The sequence below is a fragment of the Mesocricetus auratus genome, unplaced genomic scaffold, assembly GCF_017639785.1.
Source record: "Mesocricetus auratus isolate SY011 unplaced genomic scaffold, BCM_Maur_2.0 Super-Scaffold_100014, whole genome shotgun sequence".
NCBI lineage: Eukaryota > Metazoa > Chordata > Mammalia > Rodentia > Cricetidae > Mesocricetus > Mesocricetus auratus.
In genome coordinates, this window is record NW_024429197.1 from 16370586 (window position 1) to 16390403 (window position 19818).

The window sequence follows — 19818 nt, forward strand, 5'->3', positions numbered from 1 at the left end:
ATGTATGCAGTCCTAGGTTTAATCTCCAGTAACTTATTAATCAATGTCTATAAATGTTCATGCCTCACTGAAAACAAAAGGAGCAATACACTACAAATGAAATAACAATTGGTCTTTCTGAAACCCAGAGATATGTCCAAACATATTTTTGCTGTTTTTTTCTCATTGTCTTAGGTCTTTTTCTTTGAAAGTATATTGCTCGAATGAGAGCCTCTAATGGCCAACCCACTTGTCTAACAGAGCCATGATGAAATGAATAACAGTGCTTACCTGCATTAAAGCTCCTAGAAGTAAATAGTAAGTACTAAATAAATCTGAATGGTAGGAGCCAAAGGGAAAAAAAAGTAGCATGTAATTTCAATGTTTATTAATCCCACCCCATAAAAATGTCAATGTTATTAATTTTATTTCTCTAAAGCCATTGCTAAACTCAAGTTTGGTTGATTCTATTAAAAGCTGTAACCTTACTGTAATTAGTTGAGAAATTTAATGAGTTGAAATGCAACATGGCACAGATGCCTTATTATACCAACTAGTTAACACAGTATTTGTTTTCTACATTAATTTTACTTGCTAATCAAAAATACTGCTTTCTCCCAAATAACATCAAAATAAAATTGCTGACCTTGCATTGGCAACACCGACACCATGTTTGCAACAAGGCCCGCTGGATCCTTTCTCTTAAGCTGGTAGTTTTTAGGACAAATGTAGGGTTCCTTGTATACCAAGCTAGTTCCTAAAACTCAAATGCAGAAGCCCTGCTTTTCCACAGACACACGCCACACAGGTTACATATTAAATGTCCACACTGAGCATGTCCATGAATATCTAGGAACACTGAATGTATAACAGATTCACCTCCGAGTTAATAGACACTGTGGGTTTCTGTAAGGGAATATTCAGAATATACACAACTGTAGATGTTTTTAGATGTCAACAGTGTATACACAGAGCAACAATGAATTTTCAAGGAGAAAGGAATATTTAGGAACCCTCCTGTGAGAACAGTGCTCCCTATTAACACCTCATATCCAATGTAAGTTATTCCTACAGCCATGAGCTCCTAAGTCTCCCTATTCTCTCAATTCTTTCCTCAAATACCCCACCAAAGAGCAGGCAAGGATCTAACAAAATCTGATCTGATTATGCAAACTTCCTCTTCAGCCAAGAGGTTTTCAGAAAGGCCCACTGATTTTTTGTTCAGGATCTGTTTATTTCTATTTTGTGTGTACAGAATGTTTGTCTCCATGGCATTTATGTATGTATACCAGATGCATGCCTGGTGCCCAAGGAGGGCAGAAGAGGGAGTTGGATCTACTGGAACTGGAGTTACAGATGGTTGTGAGCTATGACATAGGTGCTGAAACCTGCGTCCTCCTTAACCACGGAGCGAACAGGCCTGGCCCACTGCTTCTATGATAACATGAAATACCTCTCAACTTTCAATCTCTTAAGGTCCCTCTAGCAGGGCAGTGGTGGTGCACCCCTTTAATTCCAGAACTTGGGAGGCAGAGGCAGGTAGATCTCTGAGTTCCAAGACAGCTAGGGCTCCACAGAGAAACCCTGTCTCGAAAAACAACAACAACAACAAAAAAAAAAAAACCCTCTAAAACTCTAAGCCTTATTTACCAAACTACAGATTTATATATACAATAGAATGTCATCTATTTACATTAAAAAATCAGTAATGTCCTAATTTGTATACTGTTCCCTATTACTTAAGACAGATAAAATTAGGAGTAAGTAGATCAGAGAGCTACCTGTTGCTGCCCTGAACATGCAAACACTAGCATGCTCTCAAACATATTGGTGTGTTTCCAGTTTTCTCTTTGGTTGCATCTTTTGTCAAAGCACAGGTTACATCTGTTCCCGGAACACCCTGTGTACACATGCATTCCAGCACCTTCACTCTGCAGTACAAATGACTTTTTACTTCTTTGTTTTCCCATCTGAAGGGACGCACAGTGAACTTTGCACCTGCTTCCTTAGTCCCAAAGACAGTGTGGGCTGGAGATCCACAGAATGAATGACTATCGGTAATTAAAGAGCATCTTGGCTATGAGCCACCCCTAGTTAAAGGCTTCAGAAAGGGTAGAACATTTCAGTTATTCAGGTTATTGTATTTGGGTCGGGAGTTAGGTCAATGGTGAACATTTGCCTGGCAAGCACAAGGCCCTAAGTTTGGCCCTCAGTGTCCTCACACAAGGACAAAAACAAACAAACAATAACACCAGGCAATTAGCACACAGAAATCATCTTTTCCTTCCTTCTTTCTAGTCCTGTTAATTATATTTATTACACCGCTTTTTCTCATTTTTAATGTAACAATATTATGCTTCCTTGTTCTTTTAGCCTTTCTTTTGTCTTTTTATGAATTAGACCTTTTTATTAAGAACAACATAGAACATACATGTATAGCTTAATGAACATAACAGATACACATTTAGTACCTCCCAGGCTAGGAAATAATAAAGCAGTTAATTCTTCCTCTACTTCGAAGCTTTCCTCACTGCACACATGCATTTTTTTTGGTCAGACAATAAAAAGGGTTTTGGGGACCCTTAAGCTCACAACACTGTGTGCCGGTACAAAGACAAAAATAGTCACCAAGGTGTCTGGACTTATATGTATTTTCTGTCTGAGTTTTAGGGCTTGCCCACAACTGTGTCTACCCGGATGAGGGCACTGGTGTAATGTAATCTTAAAGGTAGGGAAAGTTGGTGTTTCTAAGGTGAACATTGAAAAATAAAAACACACTCTCACTAAACAGACACAGCATCCTGCCGCTCTAGCCTTGCACCAAACCTTGATAGGAAACCATGTAATTTCTAAAGATACAGGTTTCAAGGTAATACAAACCTAAGCCAATTACCTATATTATTTCACCTCCAGTGCTTAGGAAAGATATTTTAGGAGAAAAGTTGGCATTATGGGATTGTACAATTCCAGCCATGCAGCAGGCTTATTCCATACAACCAGAACAGGGGTTCTCTCTGCTCACAGCAGGCATCCAACAGGGTAGCACATATATGCTCTCTGAGTGAGAAAGCAACACCTTCTCACATACAACCCCCTGGAGAGATGGGGAAGGGGAGGGGGAGGACTTTACACCTGCAAACTCCTAACTCTATCAGCACTGGGGCTGGGAAAAACACCACATAATTTTTTTAAAAGGGGGAAAGGGTTTTGAGATAAAGCCAGTAGTTTCAAAGAAGAATCATCTGAAGCCATTTTCTTTTCCTTAGGAGTCAGTAGATATAATGATTCAACAACCACTCTTTGTCTTCTTAATGGACTTAGTCAAGCCCTAATGACAGAATAAGCAAACTACTTAAAAGGACAGCTGTCATAATTCTTACCCTGGTGAAAAACACTATAAGCATAGTGCTGTCATATTAATTAAGGTACCTTAACTTCAAGGCACACCTGTCTCTGGGCCTTTGGATAATCAAAATGACCACTAAAAATAGAACACTAGTATCTCCAATGGGGCAGACATGAGCCACCCCCAATCCTAGGAGACTGATGTGACCTGGGATATACATATGTTTTGCAGTACAAATGAATACCTATCTAAATAAATGTAGGCCTGTTTAGTTTTTAGTCTGTCCTATTGATACTAGGAGATAAAGATACAAACACATATAACTCTTGGCCCACAATGAAAATCCACCGCACTTGTGGGGAAGGAAAACTACTCACTACCAGCAAAAAACTGCTACTTGTACCAAAAGTCCAGGAATTGATTAACATCTTCAATTTTGTTTTTCTCCCCAATTTCTCCATCACCAAGAGCAAGCCAGCTCTGTCTGACAAGATGCCCAGGCTGTGTGGCAGTGGTGTCAAAGGCTGCCATTTGCTCAAGGCACCGCCATCTGCAGCAGCACAACATTTTGTCTCCGGAAAATAAACACATCTGCCTTTGCCAGTGTCCTCCCACTGTGCCGCCCATCTGGAGCAGGTGAGCTGGAAGGCAAGCCTGGGCAAGGGCAAGCAGGGGCGAGCAGGGAAGAGGAGGCCTCCAGGGAGATGGCACATAGAGGAAGAAGGCAGTGCTTCGTCATGTCACATCCTGCTAACCACATTTGCCAAAAAGCATGTGAAATTACCCTTGTTAGTGACATTTTAATCACATGTAACAAATGGTTGGTTGTGTTTAGGGGATAAGACCTGCAAAGTCAAGGTTTCACCTGGCCCATCTGTTCACCAGGTCACATGATCCCAAGGATACCAATAAACAGATGATGGTCTCTGTGCCAGCCACGTAAGGCATAAGGAGAATAACTCCAGTGCAGAACAGCAGTCTCACAGCAATAGGATTCTTTTAGAAGAGGAGCACCCTGCACCTGCCTCCTGTTACCCAAAGCAAGTATATCAAATCCAGAACAGAGATGATGAGCAGGGGTCGCTTCAGAAGTGACCAATGCCCCAAATTCTTTTCCACATTTCTTTTTCTTTCATCGAAAAAAAAAAAACATTCAGATCTTGACATCAGATCTTTATATTTAATTTCTTGGAACCAGGATTGCACTAGGGCTTTGCTAAGTCGTGCTCTACTGCTGAGCTATTCCCCCGCCCCCGACACAAGAACTTTAGATCATGCTATTCCAGCCAATCAACCGCACACTCTCAGCATTGTCAACTAGCTCATAGCTCCTACAACAGGTTTTAACTATTAGATTTTAAACTATAGGGGGAAAATGATAAAGCCATTTTTCAGATTAAAATTTTACATGTAATTCCTGCATATGAAATATAAATGTAGAGTTAATTAGAGTGAAACTGAGTTGAAGTTTTATCACACTAGTTTTTCCTGGTGTTTAATGTCAGCTTATGGAACAAGGGTTGGAATCCAGGATGCCAGGTTAGTCTTCATCATTTCTGTTTAATAAGCATTCACAAGAGAGAGAGGGAGAGAGAGAGTTTGTGTCCAAAGGTTTATGAAACACTTCAGAAAAAGTTCCATGAGAACATTGACCATTCAGTAGCAGTAGTAAAGCCTGGAAGATTACACACCAGAAGCCAGCATTCTGCTGAAGCTTCAACACAAAACTCCACAATCCCCTAGGACACTATAGTGGACACCAGTGACATGGAGATGGTGCATAGAACAGATTTTTAGGGAAATTAGATAATCATATAAAAACGCCACAGTGGGGCCAGGCAAGCAAAATGACCCAAGGGTTTGCTACCAAGCTTAAAGTTTAATCTCTGAATCCCAAATGATGAGAGAACCCAACTCTGAAAGTTTCTTCTGGGCTCCACAGGTGTGCCATGCACGTGCAGGCCCACACATACAAACACTAAGGCTTGAGTTACAGAGCACACTTAGCATGCCTAAGGCTCATTCAAAACCCCAAACCAGGAAATACAAGTTACTTCTCACTTAATAAAAATCTAAGAGATACTTCCTGGACTTACTTATCCAATAAAACTAATTAAAATATTTTATTGGGTCCTAGGTTCAAGCCAAGGTGGCAGATGGCATGGAGAGAAAGGGTTAATTAGTTGGAATTTAAACAGCCCTTTATAGCTAGTGGTAATCATACATACTGGGTAAATCTAGAACAAAGCTTAACATGTAACAGATGCTCAATGTTGGTTTATTTCTATATTCTCCATCAACACCAGAATTTCTATAGCCCTCACTTTAGTAACTAATCAGTTCAATTAAAATTCAACAAATAAGCACACCTTTAATCCCAGCACCTGGGAGTCAGAGGCACATGGATCTCTTGAGTTTGAGGCCAGCCTGGTCTACACAGTGAGTTCCAGGATAGCCAGAACTACACAAAGAAACCTTGTCTCGAAAAGCCAAAACCAAACAAAATCAACAAATAACTTCCTATAAAGATAACTTTATATATAGTCATTAAATTGCTTCTTTAACCAAACGAATGGTAAGAGGCATAAAAACAAAATCATTTATTAATCACTACCTGTTTTATATAGTATACAAAGAGCTTTGTATGACTACCTCTTAATCGTTATAATAATCCCATGAAGTACTATTATTTTGTAAATAGGGAAATTTGAGCTTTGAATTAGTTCAAAGACTATTCAACCACAATTCCAAATTGTCTACATTTTAATGACTTCGTTTATATAAAACTCTCTGTAGTAAATGTCCTCCAACCTGATACCACCAGTAAGCATGAACACACACACACACACACACACACACACACACACACAATCTAAACTATAGACATCAAACTTCATATACATAAAATCTGGCTAATCCAAAAATGCATCACATGCCAAACAATGTCACCATGTAAATATACCAAATGTAGTGACTTTATATTAGGAATATGAAAACTATTATCATTTCTCTCTCTAGAATAAAATAAAGTACTGTGGTTAGAGGGGATGACTCGGCAGTAAAGAGCACTTGCTGCTCTTTCAGAGGACCGTGTTCTCTTCCTAGCACCTGGATTAAGTAGCTCACGACCACCTGTAATTCTTCACTCCAGGGAATCCAATGCCCTCTTGTTGCTTCCCTAGGCACAGACACACACATGGGCATGTACTTTATATACTTAAAAATAAAATTCTAGGGCCAGAGAGATGGCTCAGAGATTAAGAGCATTGACTGCTCTTCCAGAGGACCTGAGTTCAATTCCCAGCAACCACATGGTGACTCACAACCATCTGTAATACAATCTGGTGTTTTCTTCTGACATGCAGGCGGAACAGTATGTACATAGTAAATAAATAATGATTTAAGAAATAAAATAAAATTCTAAGTAACTAAAGTACAAATTCCTATTTTCCAATCGACTCTGATAAGGGACTAGAAGAACAAAGAAGCCTTGACAAGGCAGGGATAATCAATATTTACCAGAGTGCCTTGTCATTGTCTACAAGGGATATTTATTTGTTCAAAACATCAAACATTCCTTCTAGTAGAGAAGATTATATGGATTCACTGCATTTGCATGAAACAAATTCCCACTCTTATCTCAATTCTAAAAAGAGCTTACTTCATTTACTGTCTGCAGCAATTAATGGTAAGGCTTTTATTGTGCCCAAAGCTGGAATTCTTATTCCAGTTTTGCCTGGTATGTCAGGAACATTCTACACAAGGAGCTACAGCATACTTCTTGCATAACACAGGCATTTCTGGGTGGTAGGAAACCCACACTTCTCCCTCAAAGATTAAATAAAAGATCCCTAGCTTTTCATCCAGATCAAAATAACGTTCCAATCTTTCTTCACACCTTGTAGTCCATTATATTTGTGACTTCTTAAATATAATTATTACTTGTACGAACATGGTGCACAGACATAAATGTAGGCAAAACACACACACATTAAAAAAATTGTATATAAATTGCAGAGGCGTTGGTGGAGCACGCCTTTAATCCCAGAACTCGGGAGACAGAGGCAGGCGTATCTCTGTGAGTTCGAGGCCAGCTTGGTCTACAGAGCCAGTGCCAAGATAGGCTCCAAAACAACACAGAGAAACCCTGTCTCCAAAAAAAAAAAAATGTATATAGATCGAGAGCATGAAGCCCTTGGTCAAAGCTAGCAGTGGGGCAGATTTTTAGTGAGATGTTCGGGGTCTAGTATGAGGCACTGGAAGTAAAAATGCTTTAAAGATCTACAGTAGGTCTGGAGAGAAGGTTCAATGGTTAAGAGCCCAGACTGCTCCCAACATCCATGTGAGGAGGTTCACAACCTGTTATAGAGAGCATGAAGCCCTTGGTCAAAGCTAGCAGTGGGGCAGATTTTTAGTGAGATGTTCGGGGTCTAGTATGAGGCACTGGAAGTAAAAATGCTTTAAAGATCTACAGTAGGTCTGGAGAGAAGGTTCAATGGTTAAGAGCCCAGACTGCTCCCAACATCCATGTGAGGAGGTTCACAACCTGTTATACAGAGCTCCAGAGTGATCCAATGTCACTGGCCTCTTTAGGCACATGCAGTCATGTACACATACTAATACACAGACACACAAACACATCTTTAAAAACAAGTCTTTTAAAAAATCAATAGCAAGCAGGCTTATAGAGAGCTTAATACCCATACTTGTTTTGATTACCCATTGACTAAGTTTAAGAAAGTAGATGAAACCCAAATTGCCAAAAGCACTAATGTTCTAAACTGCCACTGAAGAATCAAAGAGTTGACCTTAAGGCAAACAGTCAAATTACGGTACAATTACAGTCCCTTTGTCTGACCTGCTGAGTGCCACTTCACGCTTTTCATGTATCAGCCAGAGAATCAACTACTGTCTGTCTCAGTGGAATAGTGAGTAGATTAAATTATTAAGCAAAATGCTTTGGGCAAAAGTCATATGAATGTTAAATATTATGATTTACAAGTATTCATTTTCCTGGCACTCCTGTGGGGTTAGGAAGTTATCTGTATATCACAGATGAATAAATAGGCACAGGGGGTAAGGTCACATGGGAAGAATCTACTAACTCAGTCCCTGTAGAGAAATTATACACCATTGGCAATCATATGAACTTTCTTGGCACATCCTACAGTCTTTAAGCACTAAATCTTTAAGTCAATTTTGCCTCTTTTAGCATTAGACAGAGAATGCTACAATACAAAATCAGAAAAATGGAGACAACATCCCATGCTTTGGCTGGACAGTCACAGAAAGCTATATATTACTTCCCTCCATTACCATGTAGGGAACTTCAGCTACAGTTGAACAAAAATAAAAACACTTCAAAAAAAATTTTGGTGCTTTCTTACAAAATTCAACATATTCTAACTTGGTGGTGGTGGAAGGCAGAGGCAGACAGATCACTGAGTTCGAGGCCAGCCTAATCTACAGAGCTAGTTCCAGGACAGCCAAGGCAACATAGAGAAACAGTGTCTTGGGGATTAAAAATTTCAACATATTCTTACTGCACAAACCAGCAATCACACTTCTTAGTATTTACCAAAAGAATTGAAAACACATCTAAAGAAATCCCAGATACAGGGGTTAGAGGGATGGCTCAGTGGTTAAGATCACTGGCTGCAACCAGGCGTTGGTGGCACACGACTTTAATCCCAGCACTCGGGAGACAGAGGCAGGCGGATCTCTGTGAGTTCAAGGTCTACCTGGTCTACAGGGAGAGTTCCAGGACAGGTTCCAAAACAATACAGAGAAACCCTGTCTCAAAAAAAAAAAAAACTAAAATAAAATAAAATAAAAAATAGAGCACTGGCAGCTGCTATTCCAGAGGACCTGGGTTCAATTCCCAGCACCCATATGGCAGCTCACAACTGTCTGTAACTCCAGTTCCAGGGGATCCAACACCATCATACAGATATACATGCAGACAAAACAATTCACATAAAATAAATAAATAAATGAATAAATCTTCAAGAAAAAAGAAATCCCAGGTGCAAACTACCTCAAATTGAAAGCAGCAAAGATACAAAGATGTCCTTCAGTAAAGGAGAAAGGATAAATAAATTGGTGCACAAAGGAGTATTACTCAGTGCTAAAAAGAAACTGTCAAGGGATGAAAACATACGGAGGAACTTGATTTTAGCACTTTTTTTCTTTTTTTGGTTTTTTGAGATGGGTCTCACTGTTTACCTCTGGCTGTCCTGAAACTCACCCTGTAGACCAGGCTGGAACTCACAGAAATCAGCCTGCTTCTGCCTCCCAAGTGCTGAAACCAAAGGCATGCTGTGATTTTATCACTTTTAACATTTTTTAAAATTTTATGTGCATTGGTGTTTATTTTATGTGCATTCATGCCTGTGTGAGGATGCTGGATCCCCTAGAACAAACAGTTGTGAGCTGCTATGTGGGTGCTGGGAATTGAACCCAGGACCTCTAGAAGAGCAGCCATTGCTCTTAACCACCGAGCGAGCCATCTCTCTGGCCAAGATTAATTTTATTATTTTAAATTCTGTGTATGTGTGTGTATCTGCATGTAGATACATGCAGATAAGTGCCTAAAGAGGCCAGAGGCATCAAATCTCCTGGAATAGGAGCTACAGACACTGTGAGCTGCCTAACACGGATGCTGGGAACTGAACTCAAGACCTCTGGAAGAGCAGCCAGCGTGCTACACCAGAACCACTTCTCCAGCCTGACAGGGGGACTGCATGTCACAAAGAGGCCAATCTGAAAGCCTAGCTTCAGTATGATTTAAACTCTACGCTATGGCATTCTGAAAAAGGAAACTATGACTGGACGGTGGAGGTGCACATCTTTGATCCCAGCACTCAAGAGCCAGAGGCAGGTGGATCTCTGAGTTCCAGGCCAGCCTGGTCTACAGAGCAAGTTTCAGGATAACCAGAGCTGTTACAGAGAAACCCTGTCTCGAAAAACAAAAACAAACTATGAAAATAGTAAAAAGACTACTGGCTAACAGGTTAAACAGATGAGGAGTGAATGGGCGGGGCACAGGAATTTTTCAGGGCAGTGAAAATCCTCTGAATGACACTGACTTAGGCCCTTCCACATTCATCTAAACCCACGGGATGCACGCCTCTGTGTAAACTAGGAACCTGGGCTGTCAATACAAGTTCATTTTTTGTAGAAATATACCACTCTGGTAGGTCCTGATAATGAGGATGCTATATACATGTAAATGGGCTGGGTTTATATGGGGGAAAATCTTTGTGTTTTCCTCTTAATTTTGCTGAGAGCCTAAAATTGCTTTGATAAAAATGAAGTCAGGTGGGGGGAGGCAGTGTATCACAGTCCTTCATATTAGTATGCCACAACACACACACACACACACACACACACACACACACACACACACACACACCCCTTTCTTTGGGCCAGTGTGATGTGATATTCAGCAGGTAAAGACAATTGCCCTCATGCCTGTCAAGCTGAGCTTGAGCCCTGCAACCCACACAGTGGAAGGCGAGAACCAACTTCTGCAACTTGTTCTCTGACTCCACACCACTTACAAACAAATGTTAAGAAAACAAAAAACCAAACCATTCTTTTAATTTTCTTCGTAAAACAAGGCACATTTTCAAGCTGGGCGATGGTGAAGCACGCCTTTAGTCCCAGCACTCGGGATATAGAGGCAGGCAGATCTCTGTGAGTTAGAGACAGCCTGGTCTACAAGAGCTAGTTCCAGGACAGCCTCCAAAGCCACAGAGAAACGCTGTCTTGAAGAAAAACCAAAACTAAACAAAAAAAACCACAAGACACATTTTCACTACATACCCTGCGAGGGTCTAGAACTAGCTATGTAGAACAGGCTAGCCTTGAATTCAATAGCCTTCATTATCCTCCCAAGCAACAGAACTAGACAGTAAAAAGCAACAATGACCAATGGAAAACAAACCCAAGGGGACTAAAAAGGAATGAACAGCAATGGGAAGGGCTCAGGAAAGCCAAAATACTACTTGTGTCTAAAAGGAATATAAAAGCACAGATCTTTCTGCTGTTACTAGAGGCTGCTAGCGGCACTGCTTACCCGACTCCGTAGACAGTCAGCCAGGTTTCGACGTGTGAAATTAGCTGCTGCTGTGGGGGACAATTCGTATCCTGGCACAAGACAAAGAATCATATTTGAAGTGAAGCAGAAGAAAGTAACAGCACCCACCCCAAGTCACTTCTCTATGCCTTTCTTTTTTGAGGCCCTCCTGCTTCTGCCTCTTAAGTGCTGGGATTACAGGAGTTCATACCACACCTATCCTAACTATGGTTATAGTCAATGCCATTTTTAATTTATTTATAATTTTTGAAATATGATCTCACGTAAACAGGATCTCTTAAGTCAGACTGGCCTCAAATTCATTATGTAGCTGAGAAAGGCCTTGAACTTGTGATCCTTCCACCCCCATCTTCCAAAATGTACTTACCCAGGTAACTTAAGGGTCTTTACAGTTTAACCTAACAAACACCATTTTTCTTTTAGGCACTGGCTTTTAGCACCTAAAACACATGGAACAAGCAACTCTCTTAATGGTACTCACTTGTCCCTCTCTCAGGACAGCCAATGAAACAGCACCACATGTCAGAAACAATCTCAGCCCCTTCACCCCAAGTATGTATAATCCCAAGTAGCATGTTTGAGGTTACAGAAAGGCAGGCTCTGAGTCTTGATCACCCATAAATCTTCTGCAGTATTAAGCACAGTGCTTAACACTGATAAGACCTTCAAAAATACTTTAAGTAATTGGGTGCATAATGCTAAATGCACTGCCTAAAAATATGTATGAATGTATATCATTATATATATATAATCGTATAAATATTAAACTAAAGCTATATTCTTTTTGTTTTTCTTTTTTTAAGATGGGTTCTCTGTATAGCCCCGGTAGTCCTTGAACTCAAGAGATCCACCTGCTTCTGTCTCCTGAGCGCGGGATAGCTATAAACTGTCATGTGGGTGCTGGAAGCAAACTTAGGTTCTCTGCGAGAGCAGCTCAAATGCTCGTAACTACCGAGCTATCTCTCCAGCCCCCAAAGAACACTTTTAAAGTACAGTGTCTTATAATTACAAAGACTTTTAAGTTCACAAAGCATTTTTTCTTTTTTTTTTTGCAGTGTTGGGATTAAACCCATGGCATCCCAAAAGTCCAGCAAGTGCCCTACCACAGAGTCATTATCTCCAAGCCAGAGTCTCACGCAGCCCTCAAACGCCCCTGTGTAGCTGAATTTGGCCTTTAACTTCTGATCCTCCTGCCTCCATCTTTCAAGTGCTAGGACTACAGGCATGTACCACCATTCCTGGTCAAAGCATTTTCATTACTATAAATATAGCTCCAGAGAGGATAAATGACTTCAAATATAGGACTGCAAAGCCATTGGCTGGAGAGACGACTCAGCAGTTAAGAGTAGTAGCTGCTCTTTCAGACCATCCAGGTTCAATTTCCAGCACCCACAACCCTCTGGAATTCCAGTTCCTGGGGATCTGATGGTCTCTTCTGGCTTCTGTGAGTACCACATGGTGCATAGACATGTATGCAGGCCAAACACCCAAACACAAAAAGAAATAAAACAACTTAAAGAGGTAAAAATTGATCTGGAATAGTCCATGCCAATATCAGTGTTACAATGGCTCTCTCTGCTCTGGGATTTTTGGAGAAAATCCTTAGGAACAGAAGAATTAGGATTTAGGGTCTAGATTTTTAAGACAGGGTTTCTCTGTGTAGCCCTAGCTGTTCTGAAAATTCAATCTGTAGATCAGCCTAAAATTCAGAGATCATACATCTGACTCTATTTTTTTTAAACGGGACAATTCAAATGAAAAAGCACGATCCCATCAATCCACTTATGAATATGACTGCCAGTAAAGAACACCCAACTTCAGTTCAAAATTAAACAAAAACCAACCGTTACAGGTTGAATAGTATCACTCACCCCAAATTCACATGCTAAAGCCCTAATCCCAGAACCTCACACTGTGATTGTATCTGGAGATAGCATATAAAGAGACAATTAAGTAAAAATGTGGTTATGAGGATGAGCCCTGATCCAACGTGACTGGTATACTTATAAGAGGCGATCTGGACAGACAACACAGAGGGAAAGTAATGTAAAGGCATAGGGGAAGAGGGCTACCTACAAGTCAAGGAAAAAACCTCAGAAAAATTCAACCCTGTTAACTCCCTGACCTCACACTGGAGTGTCCTGAAGGAATTGTGTTGTTTAAACTGCCCAGTGTGTGGTACCTTGTTATAGTGGCCCTAAAAAACCAATGCATCAGCCAAAGCTACCCTCTAAGTCTTACCCACCATTCCGCATCTTATAAAGCTGCACATTTTTCTGGATATATTCTGCGAACTGTACAGTGTCTCCAGCCTCTCCAACACATAGGAGTAAGATTTTTTCACTCATCTTAAACATCTTGTCATGATCTGCTCAAAGGAAAAAAAAACTCATATTAGAAAATACCACCACAGAAACTAAAAGCTATTTATATATGCAGCCATAAACAGATCTACTAATTACTATACTGAAGAATTTTACTAACCATTGTTAATATAAGAAATTAATAGTTTCACTAACCAACATAGCTACATATTTTACTAAGGTTAATTTCAATCGAAACTTGTATATGAAAGCAGACTATTTAAAGCACATTTTTGGGGAAAGGCAAGGCCTGGAGAGATGACTCAGCAGTTAAGAGCACTGGTTGCTCTTTTGGAAAACCCTGGTTTGATTCCTGGTACTGACATTAGGGTTCACAACCATCTGTAACCAGTTCTGGTGAATCCCATACCTTCTCACCTCTGGGGGCATTGCACACATGTGGTACACAGACGTACATGAACCTATACACATAAAAATAAATAACTATTTTGTTTTAGTTACAATTTGCAGCTGTAGATGTATCTCAGTGATACAGCATATGCTGACTGTGTGTGAGGTCCTGAGTCTAATCTCTAGCACTTAATTAATTAATTAAATAAACTTTAAGCTTGGCATGGGGTCACATATTTTAGTTCCAGTACTCCAGAGGCAGAGGCAAGCTGATCTCTGTGAGCTTGCGGTCAGCCTGCTCTACACAGTATGCTACAGGACAGTCAGAGCTATATAGTGAAACCCTATCTCAAAAGACAAAAATCAAACAACAAAAAACAATTTAAGAACATTTAAAATACAAGGAATAGAAAAATAGATGTGAGGCAAGCTGTAGGAATCCAGACTATGGTGATTATCTTGAGAAATGAGATTAAGTACAAAGTTCTGCTACTACAAATACAACTGTTATATACACATACCAAAAAAATGTGAAAAGAATGGATTCTACAGTTCAAATTAAAGAACCATTTTAAGGAAGAAAGAAAAAAAATCAGCTGAAACTCCACATCTCAAAATAAACAAGTAAATTTCCAAAACAAAAAAGAAAATTGGTTGCCAAAGCAGAAACTTTAAGGAATGTGTTAACAGTGAGCTATCTAAATACCTAATGACAACTGTAACACTCTAACCTTATCTAACCAAACCAGACTCATTCAGATTAAATAGATAAATAAATGCTCAGGTTATAATTGTTGCCTAGGGAAGAAAACTCAGTATTCAGTCTGCAGCTTCAGAGAAAAGCTTAAGTACCCTATCTTACCCCTACTTTCACTTTTCATTTTCCTAATAGTGCTGAATAATCTCTCCTGGGAGACATGTTTTCCTGTGTGAAAGCTTTTGAAATGTCAAAATCTCTTAATAGGATTTAAGGAACAAATGCAACTATCAAATACTTTACAAGTGTTGGAGAGTTGTAGACACCAATAATGTGGATTTTTAGACTGGAGGGGGGGTCCTTCATAAAATATGCCTATAGACAATGTTGAATTGCCTTTAAACTCCCAAATAAACAATTTTTTCTTGTTACACTTTCAAAGACTGTTAGTTTGCAAAGTTATAAAAGGAAGATTCACACACACTCTCTCTCTCTCTCTCTCTCTCTCTCTCTCTCTCTCTCTCTCTCTCTCTCTCTCTCTCTCTCTCTCGCTCTCGCTCTCGCTCTCTCTCTCACACACACAGGACCAGCAGTAGGTATATATTTTAAGTTCTTGACAGTGGTAAGAATATAAACAATTTTCATTTCCTTCTTTTGCTTATTAGTATTTTCTAAATCTCTGTACTTAATATGCTTCACTTTTGTAAGAAAACATTATTTAATAAGTTTACATTATTTTTAGAAGGAAAAAAAAGGCAGATAAGCAACATGGCTCAGCAGGTAAAAGCACTTGCCCCCTGAATCCAATCCCCAGAACCCACACAGAGGAAGGAGAGAAGTGACTCCTCCAAGTTGTCCTCTGATGACCACACATGCTCTGTGACATGTCTACATGAGCTCACAAACTACTAAATATTAAGGAGGAAAGCAGTTCTTGTTGGGGAATGAATTTACAACTTACAACATATTTAGGCAAAAAGGCTAAGATTCTAGGCAGTAAACTGCTAATTATAAAAGCAATGTAATCCAAGCAAGCTTATTTTAAACAGGGAGGATGTTCAGCAAAAGATAAGGCTTCAGAATAGAACCAATGGCCATGTATGGCCCTGGGGTGTACGAGATGCTGCCTGTTCAGCACTAGGACGTTCTTACACTTGACAAGAAACTCACAAGAGCCACAACACAGACAACCAGATGTGTGTCAGCATGTTATGCCATGATCAAACTGAGGGGAACCTACCAGACACAAATCCTGGTGGGACGTAGTTTGCAAATACTTGCCTGTCTAAACTTCAGTCACCAAAAATGTGTAAATGGTGACACTATCACTTACCAACGCCTAACCCACAGGTAAGGAAAACTATGACACTTAGTGTTAGACAATGTAGTCTAAATCACATACGTTGTAGGAATTCAGAATAGCAAGTTTCTGGGGACCTCTGAGTAACTTAAAAAGTCACTCTGTTTAGGCAAAGAGAGAAAAAAAGGCATAAACTGCAGCACACAGTTAACCAAACTGAGAGATGAACCAGCCAGCTTTACAAGCGGGCATTTGAGAAATGTCTTCTTCCCAGTACCAACATATTTTCCCAAGCAGCGAGAGGGAAAACAACGAAGGGCAGGAGGACTCTGCCCTCCACTAAAGCATTAACAAAACAAGCCGCTACCTAAATTACTACTGTTCATCATTCTTGCCTAGTCCACACAAACTCCCCCAGACAATTCTAAACTTCCTACCCTAAGTTTTTCACACCAGAAAAGGGTATCAGTTGAGTGTAATTATTTCCAACTCTTTTTCCAAAGTGAGTTCCAGGACAGACAAGACTATTACAAAGAAACCCTGTCATGAAAAACCAAAAACCAAACCAAGCCAAAAACAAAAAACAACAACAAAAAACATGATAATCTAACACTAACCAGAAATACTTGTATCATATAAAAACCATCTTGGATTCATTTCCTAGGATTTTCTTTGATGTTTGCTTTCTTTAAAAGACAGACTCTCATTGTGTAAACATACAAGGGCCTTGAATTCATTATGTAGATCAGGCTGGTCTCCAACTAGAGCTCATCCTGACTCTGCCTCCTATGGGATGGGACTACGGGAATGTACTACACCTGGCTCTCCCTGTCTTGGCTTTTCCTGCAGATTTTACCTATGCGGCTGTACCCCGGTAGCAACTGCAACTGCAAGTACCGTATGGATAAGGGTTTGGAGCACATTCTCCTTCTCAAAGTAATTCACTATTACTGCGATGAAACCGAAGACCCACTGGCTGGTGGCTGCTCCACCCACACTCCTCATGCTCAAGTCACCTGCTCCTCAGAGCCTTCCTATTCAAGGCCACCGGCAACTGCACTCAAATTGATTCCTTTGGAGACTGGTTTCCAAACAACTTCTATAAACTAACCATAAAGTTTCATAAAGTCTCTTAAACAATACCACAGATGTATGATTTCAAGTCCTTCAGAAAGAACAGAGCTCAAGCAAAGTTCATGGAGTTCTATTTTCCGAGATGGGAGCTACAGGCTCGCAACCAGATAGGCACCTTTTCCTTTTTAAAAGCAGTCATAGGTGCTTTCTCACCTCTGATCATACACATCAGCAAACCCCAGCATTAATACTTTTTATTCCAGAAGTCCAGGATTAATTGCCATTTGCCTTCAAAGCTTTCCCTGATTTCTAAAGTCTCCTCCTATTAGCCCAAAGTTTGGCTGCTCTCCTCACAATGCAGCAATCACTTTCTAGCTTGTGTTTTATTTATACACATACCTGAATCTCTTGAATTACTGTGTGTGTGTGTGTGTGTGTGTGCGCGTGTTATACACAAGAGTGATGGGTACACCTGCCTGTGCCCAAGACAGAGAAGTACATCAGATCGTCTTCCAATTTATTTTCATGAAGCAGAAGCTCACCCTTTGGCCTTGATCAGTGAACTCCCAGGATCTGTGTTTGCTGCTCCCAACTGTGGATAGCAAGCACTCTGACTTACTCAGCCATCATCCCAACTCTGTTAACTTCTTTTAAAACATGGATTATAGTACCCCCCCTACTCCTTTCAGCACTTAGCACTGTAAAGCACACAGAAGTGCCCAAAACCCATCAAATAAATTTTAATTCACTGGACAAAAGCAAAATAGCTTTCAAACAGTAACATGCCTATGATGAATCATGAAAACACTCTTAGATTCCGTGGGCCAACTGCCACTATAAAAGAAGCAGTAGAGTATAGCAGTTATGGGTAAAACAGATTTCACAGAATGTCTACTAACTTGTTTTTGCAGTGTGGAGAATGGAACCTGGGGCCTTCTACATAGTAGGAATGTACTTTGAACTGAACTGTTGCCAAATTACACAGGCTTCTGGGTTATTACCTGGGTTCTGCCACTTGTAAGCTTAGGAACTTTTTCTTTGATAATTTAAAAAATTATGCATTTATTTAGGGACTCTTCCTCTCTTGCTCTGCACGTGTGTGTGCCACAGAAAGGGTGTGGAGGTCAGAGGACAAACTGCAGAGAGTCGGTTTCTCCCTCTACCATCTGGGTTCTGGGATCAAACTCAGGTTGGCAGACCTGGCCAAAAGCACCTTTACTTACTGAGCTATTTTGACATCTTCTTAGGAAAGGTTTCGTTGTGTTTTTCTTTTTTTAAAATATCCTGTGTCCGGGCTGGAGAGATGGCTCAGCGGTTAAGAGCACTGACTGTTCTTCCAGAGGTCCTGAGTTCAATTCCCAGCAACCACATGGTGGCTCACAACCACCTTGAATGAGATCTGGTGCCCTCTACTGGCATGCTGAAGATTGTATACATAATAAATAAATAAAATATTTAAAAAAAATATCCTGTGTCCAACTAACTTTACAAAGAGGGGATATAATAGTGTTTATCTTTAAAAAAATAAAAGAATATAAATCGCTGGACACACCTAATACATAATGCTTCAGTTTGTTGGCTATTTATCCAATGCTAAGCATTTACACAATACAACTCGTTCCCTCAATCCTCTCAAGTTTTGAGTTAATATTATTAATCTGAGATAAGAAAATCTGAGCACTGAAAAAAATGTACAAAAATCAAAGCAAGTAGAGAGACACCATCTCTACTTGCATTAACTATTTAAATACAGGGAAAACTTAGCAGCCGGTGAGAGCTGGAAAAGGAGGAGCTGAACTGGTCAACGGAAGACCGCTAAAGTCTGGACCCAGCCTCACTCTCTCCAGGACCCCATCTTAGGGCGCCCGCAAACTAGCTTCTACTAAGTGACCACGGCAACCTATCAGAAACGCAGAGTCTGAGGAGCCCAGCACCGAGAACACATTTCAGCTCTTACAAACTGAATCCCCACCCTGGGCAACTCTCACCGAGCAAGCCGCACCTGGCCTAGAAGCGAAAGCCAGACTCTTAAGCTTGTCTGCCAGCTTCCTCAGTTCTAATCCTGCAGTGCTGGAAGGGCAGAGCCATTGAGCTCCATCTTCCAAGCTGCTCTGGGGTTCACCCTACACTGTACCAACTTCCGCCGCCTGCCCCCTACACCCAGGCCCGCCGGGCCTCCCCTGCTTCTTCTCACCGTCCTTCATCTGGACAATATTGCTGGCGGCCACCCGATCGGAGGCGACGAGGACATAGTCGGGGCCCTGGATGCCGATGAGGTACTCCATGGTGGCGGGAAGCGTGAGGCTGCAGGGTCTACAGAGAGAAGTACTTCCCGGGTTCACGGCCTCACCAGTGAGACAGCACACCCGGACGAAGCGGAGTGTGACGCTAGCCGCGCGACCGGTGGCGCCGACCAATGACGTCAATTCTCGCGAGAGGGTGGAGAGCCGGCGTGAGGTAGTGTCGGTGTCTTTTAATAACTTAGCTGTGAGTTGTGCCATGTTCGGTTTCCTTATCAACCAATTAGAGTTTCAAAATTTTTGTACGAAGGTAAAACCGCGCCTTGTGTGAGACGTGCCAGCACTTGTGGGTGCTGCAGAGGGAAAA

General features: G+C 40.8%; 1 protein-coding gene across 1 annotated transcript in view; it reads right to left on the reverse strand.

Moving 5' to 3' along the window:
• Psmb2 (proteasome 20S subunit beta 2) overlaps positions 1–19602 on the reverse strand; it is a 32998-nt gene extending 13396 nt beyond the window's left edge. Inside the window, exons 1-3 of the mRNA XM_005079451.4 lie at positions 19406–19602; positions 13672–13794; positions 11406–11476 (exon numbers count right to left, since the gene is read on the reverse strand). Coding sequence (XP_005079508.1) covers positions 11406–11476; positions 13672–13794; positions 19406–19496 — 285 coding nt within the window. The 5' untranslated portion in view covers positions 19497–19602. The remainder of the gene's footprint in view (positions 1–11405; positions 11477–13671; positions 13795–19405) is intronic.
• Positions 19603–19818: the final 216 nt, after the last annotated feature.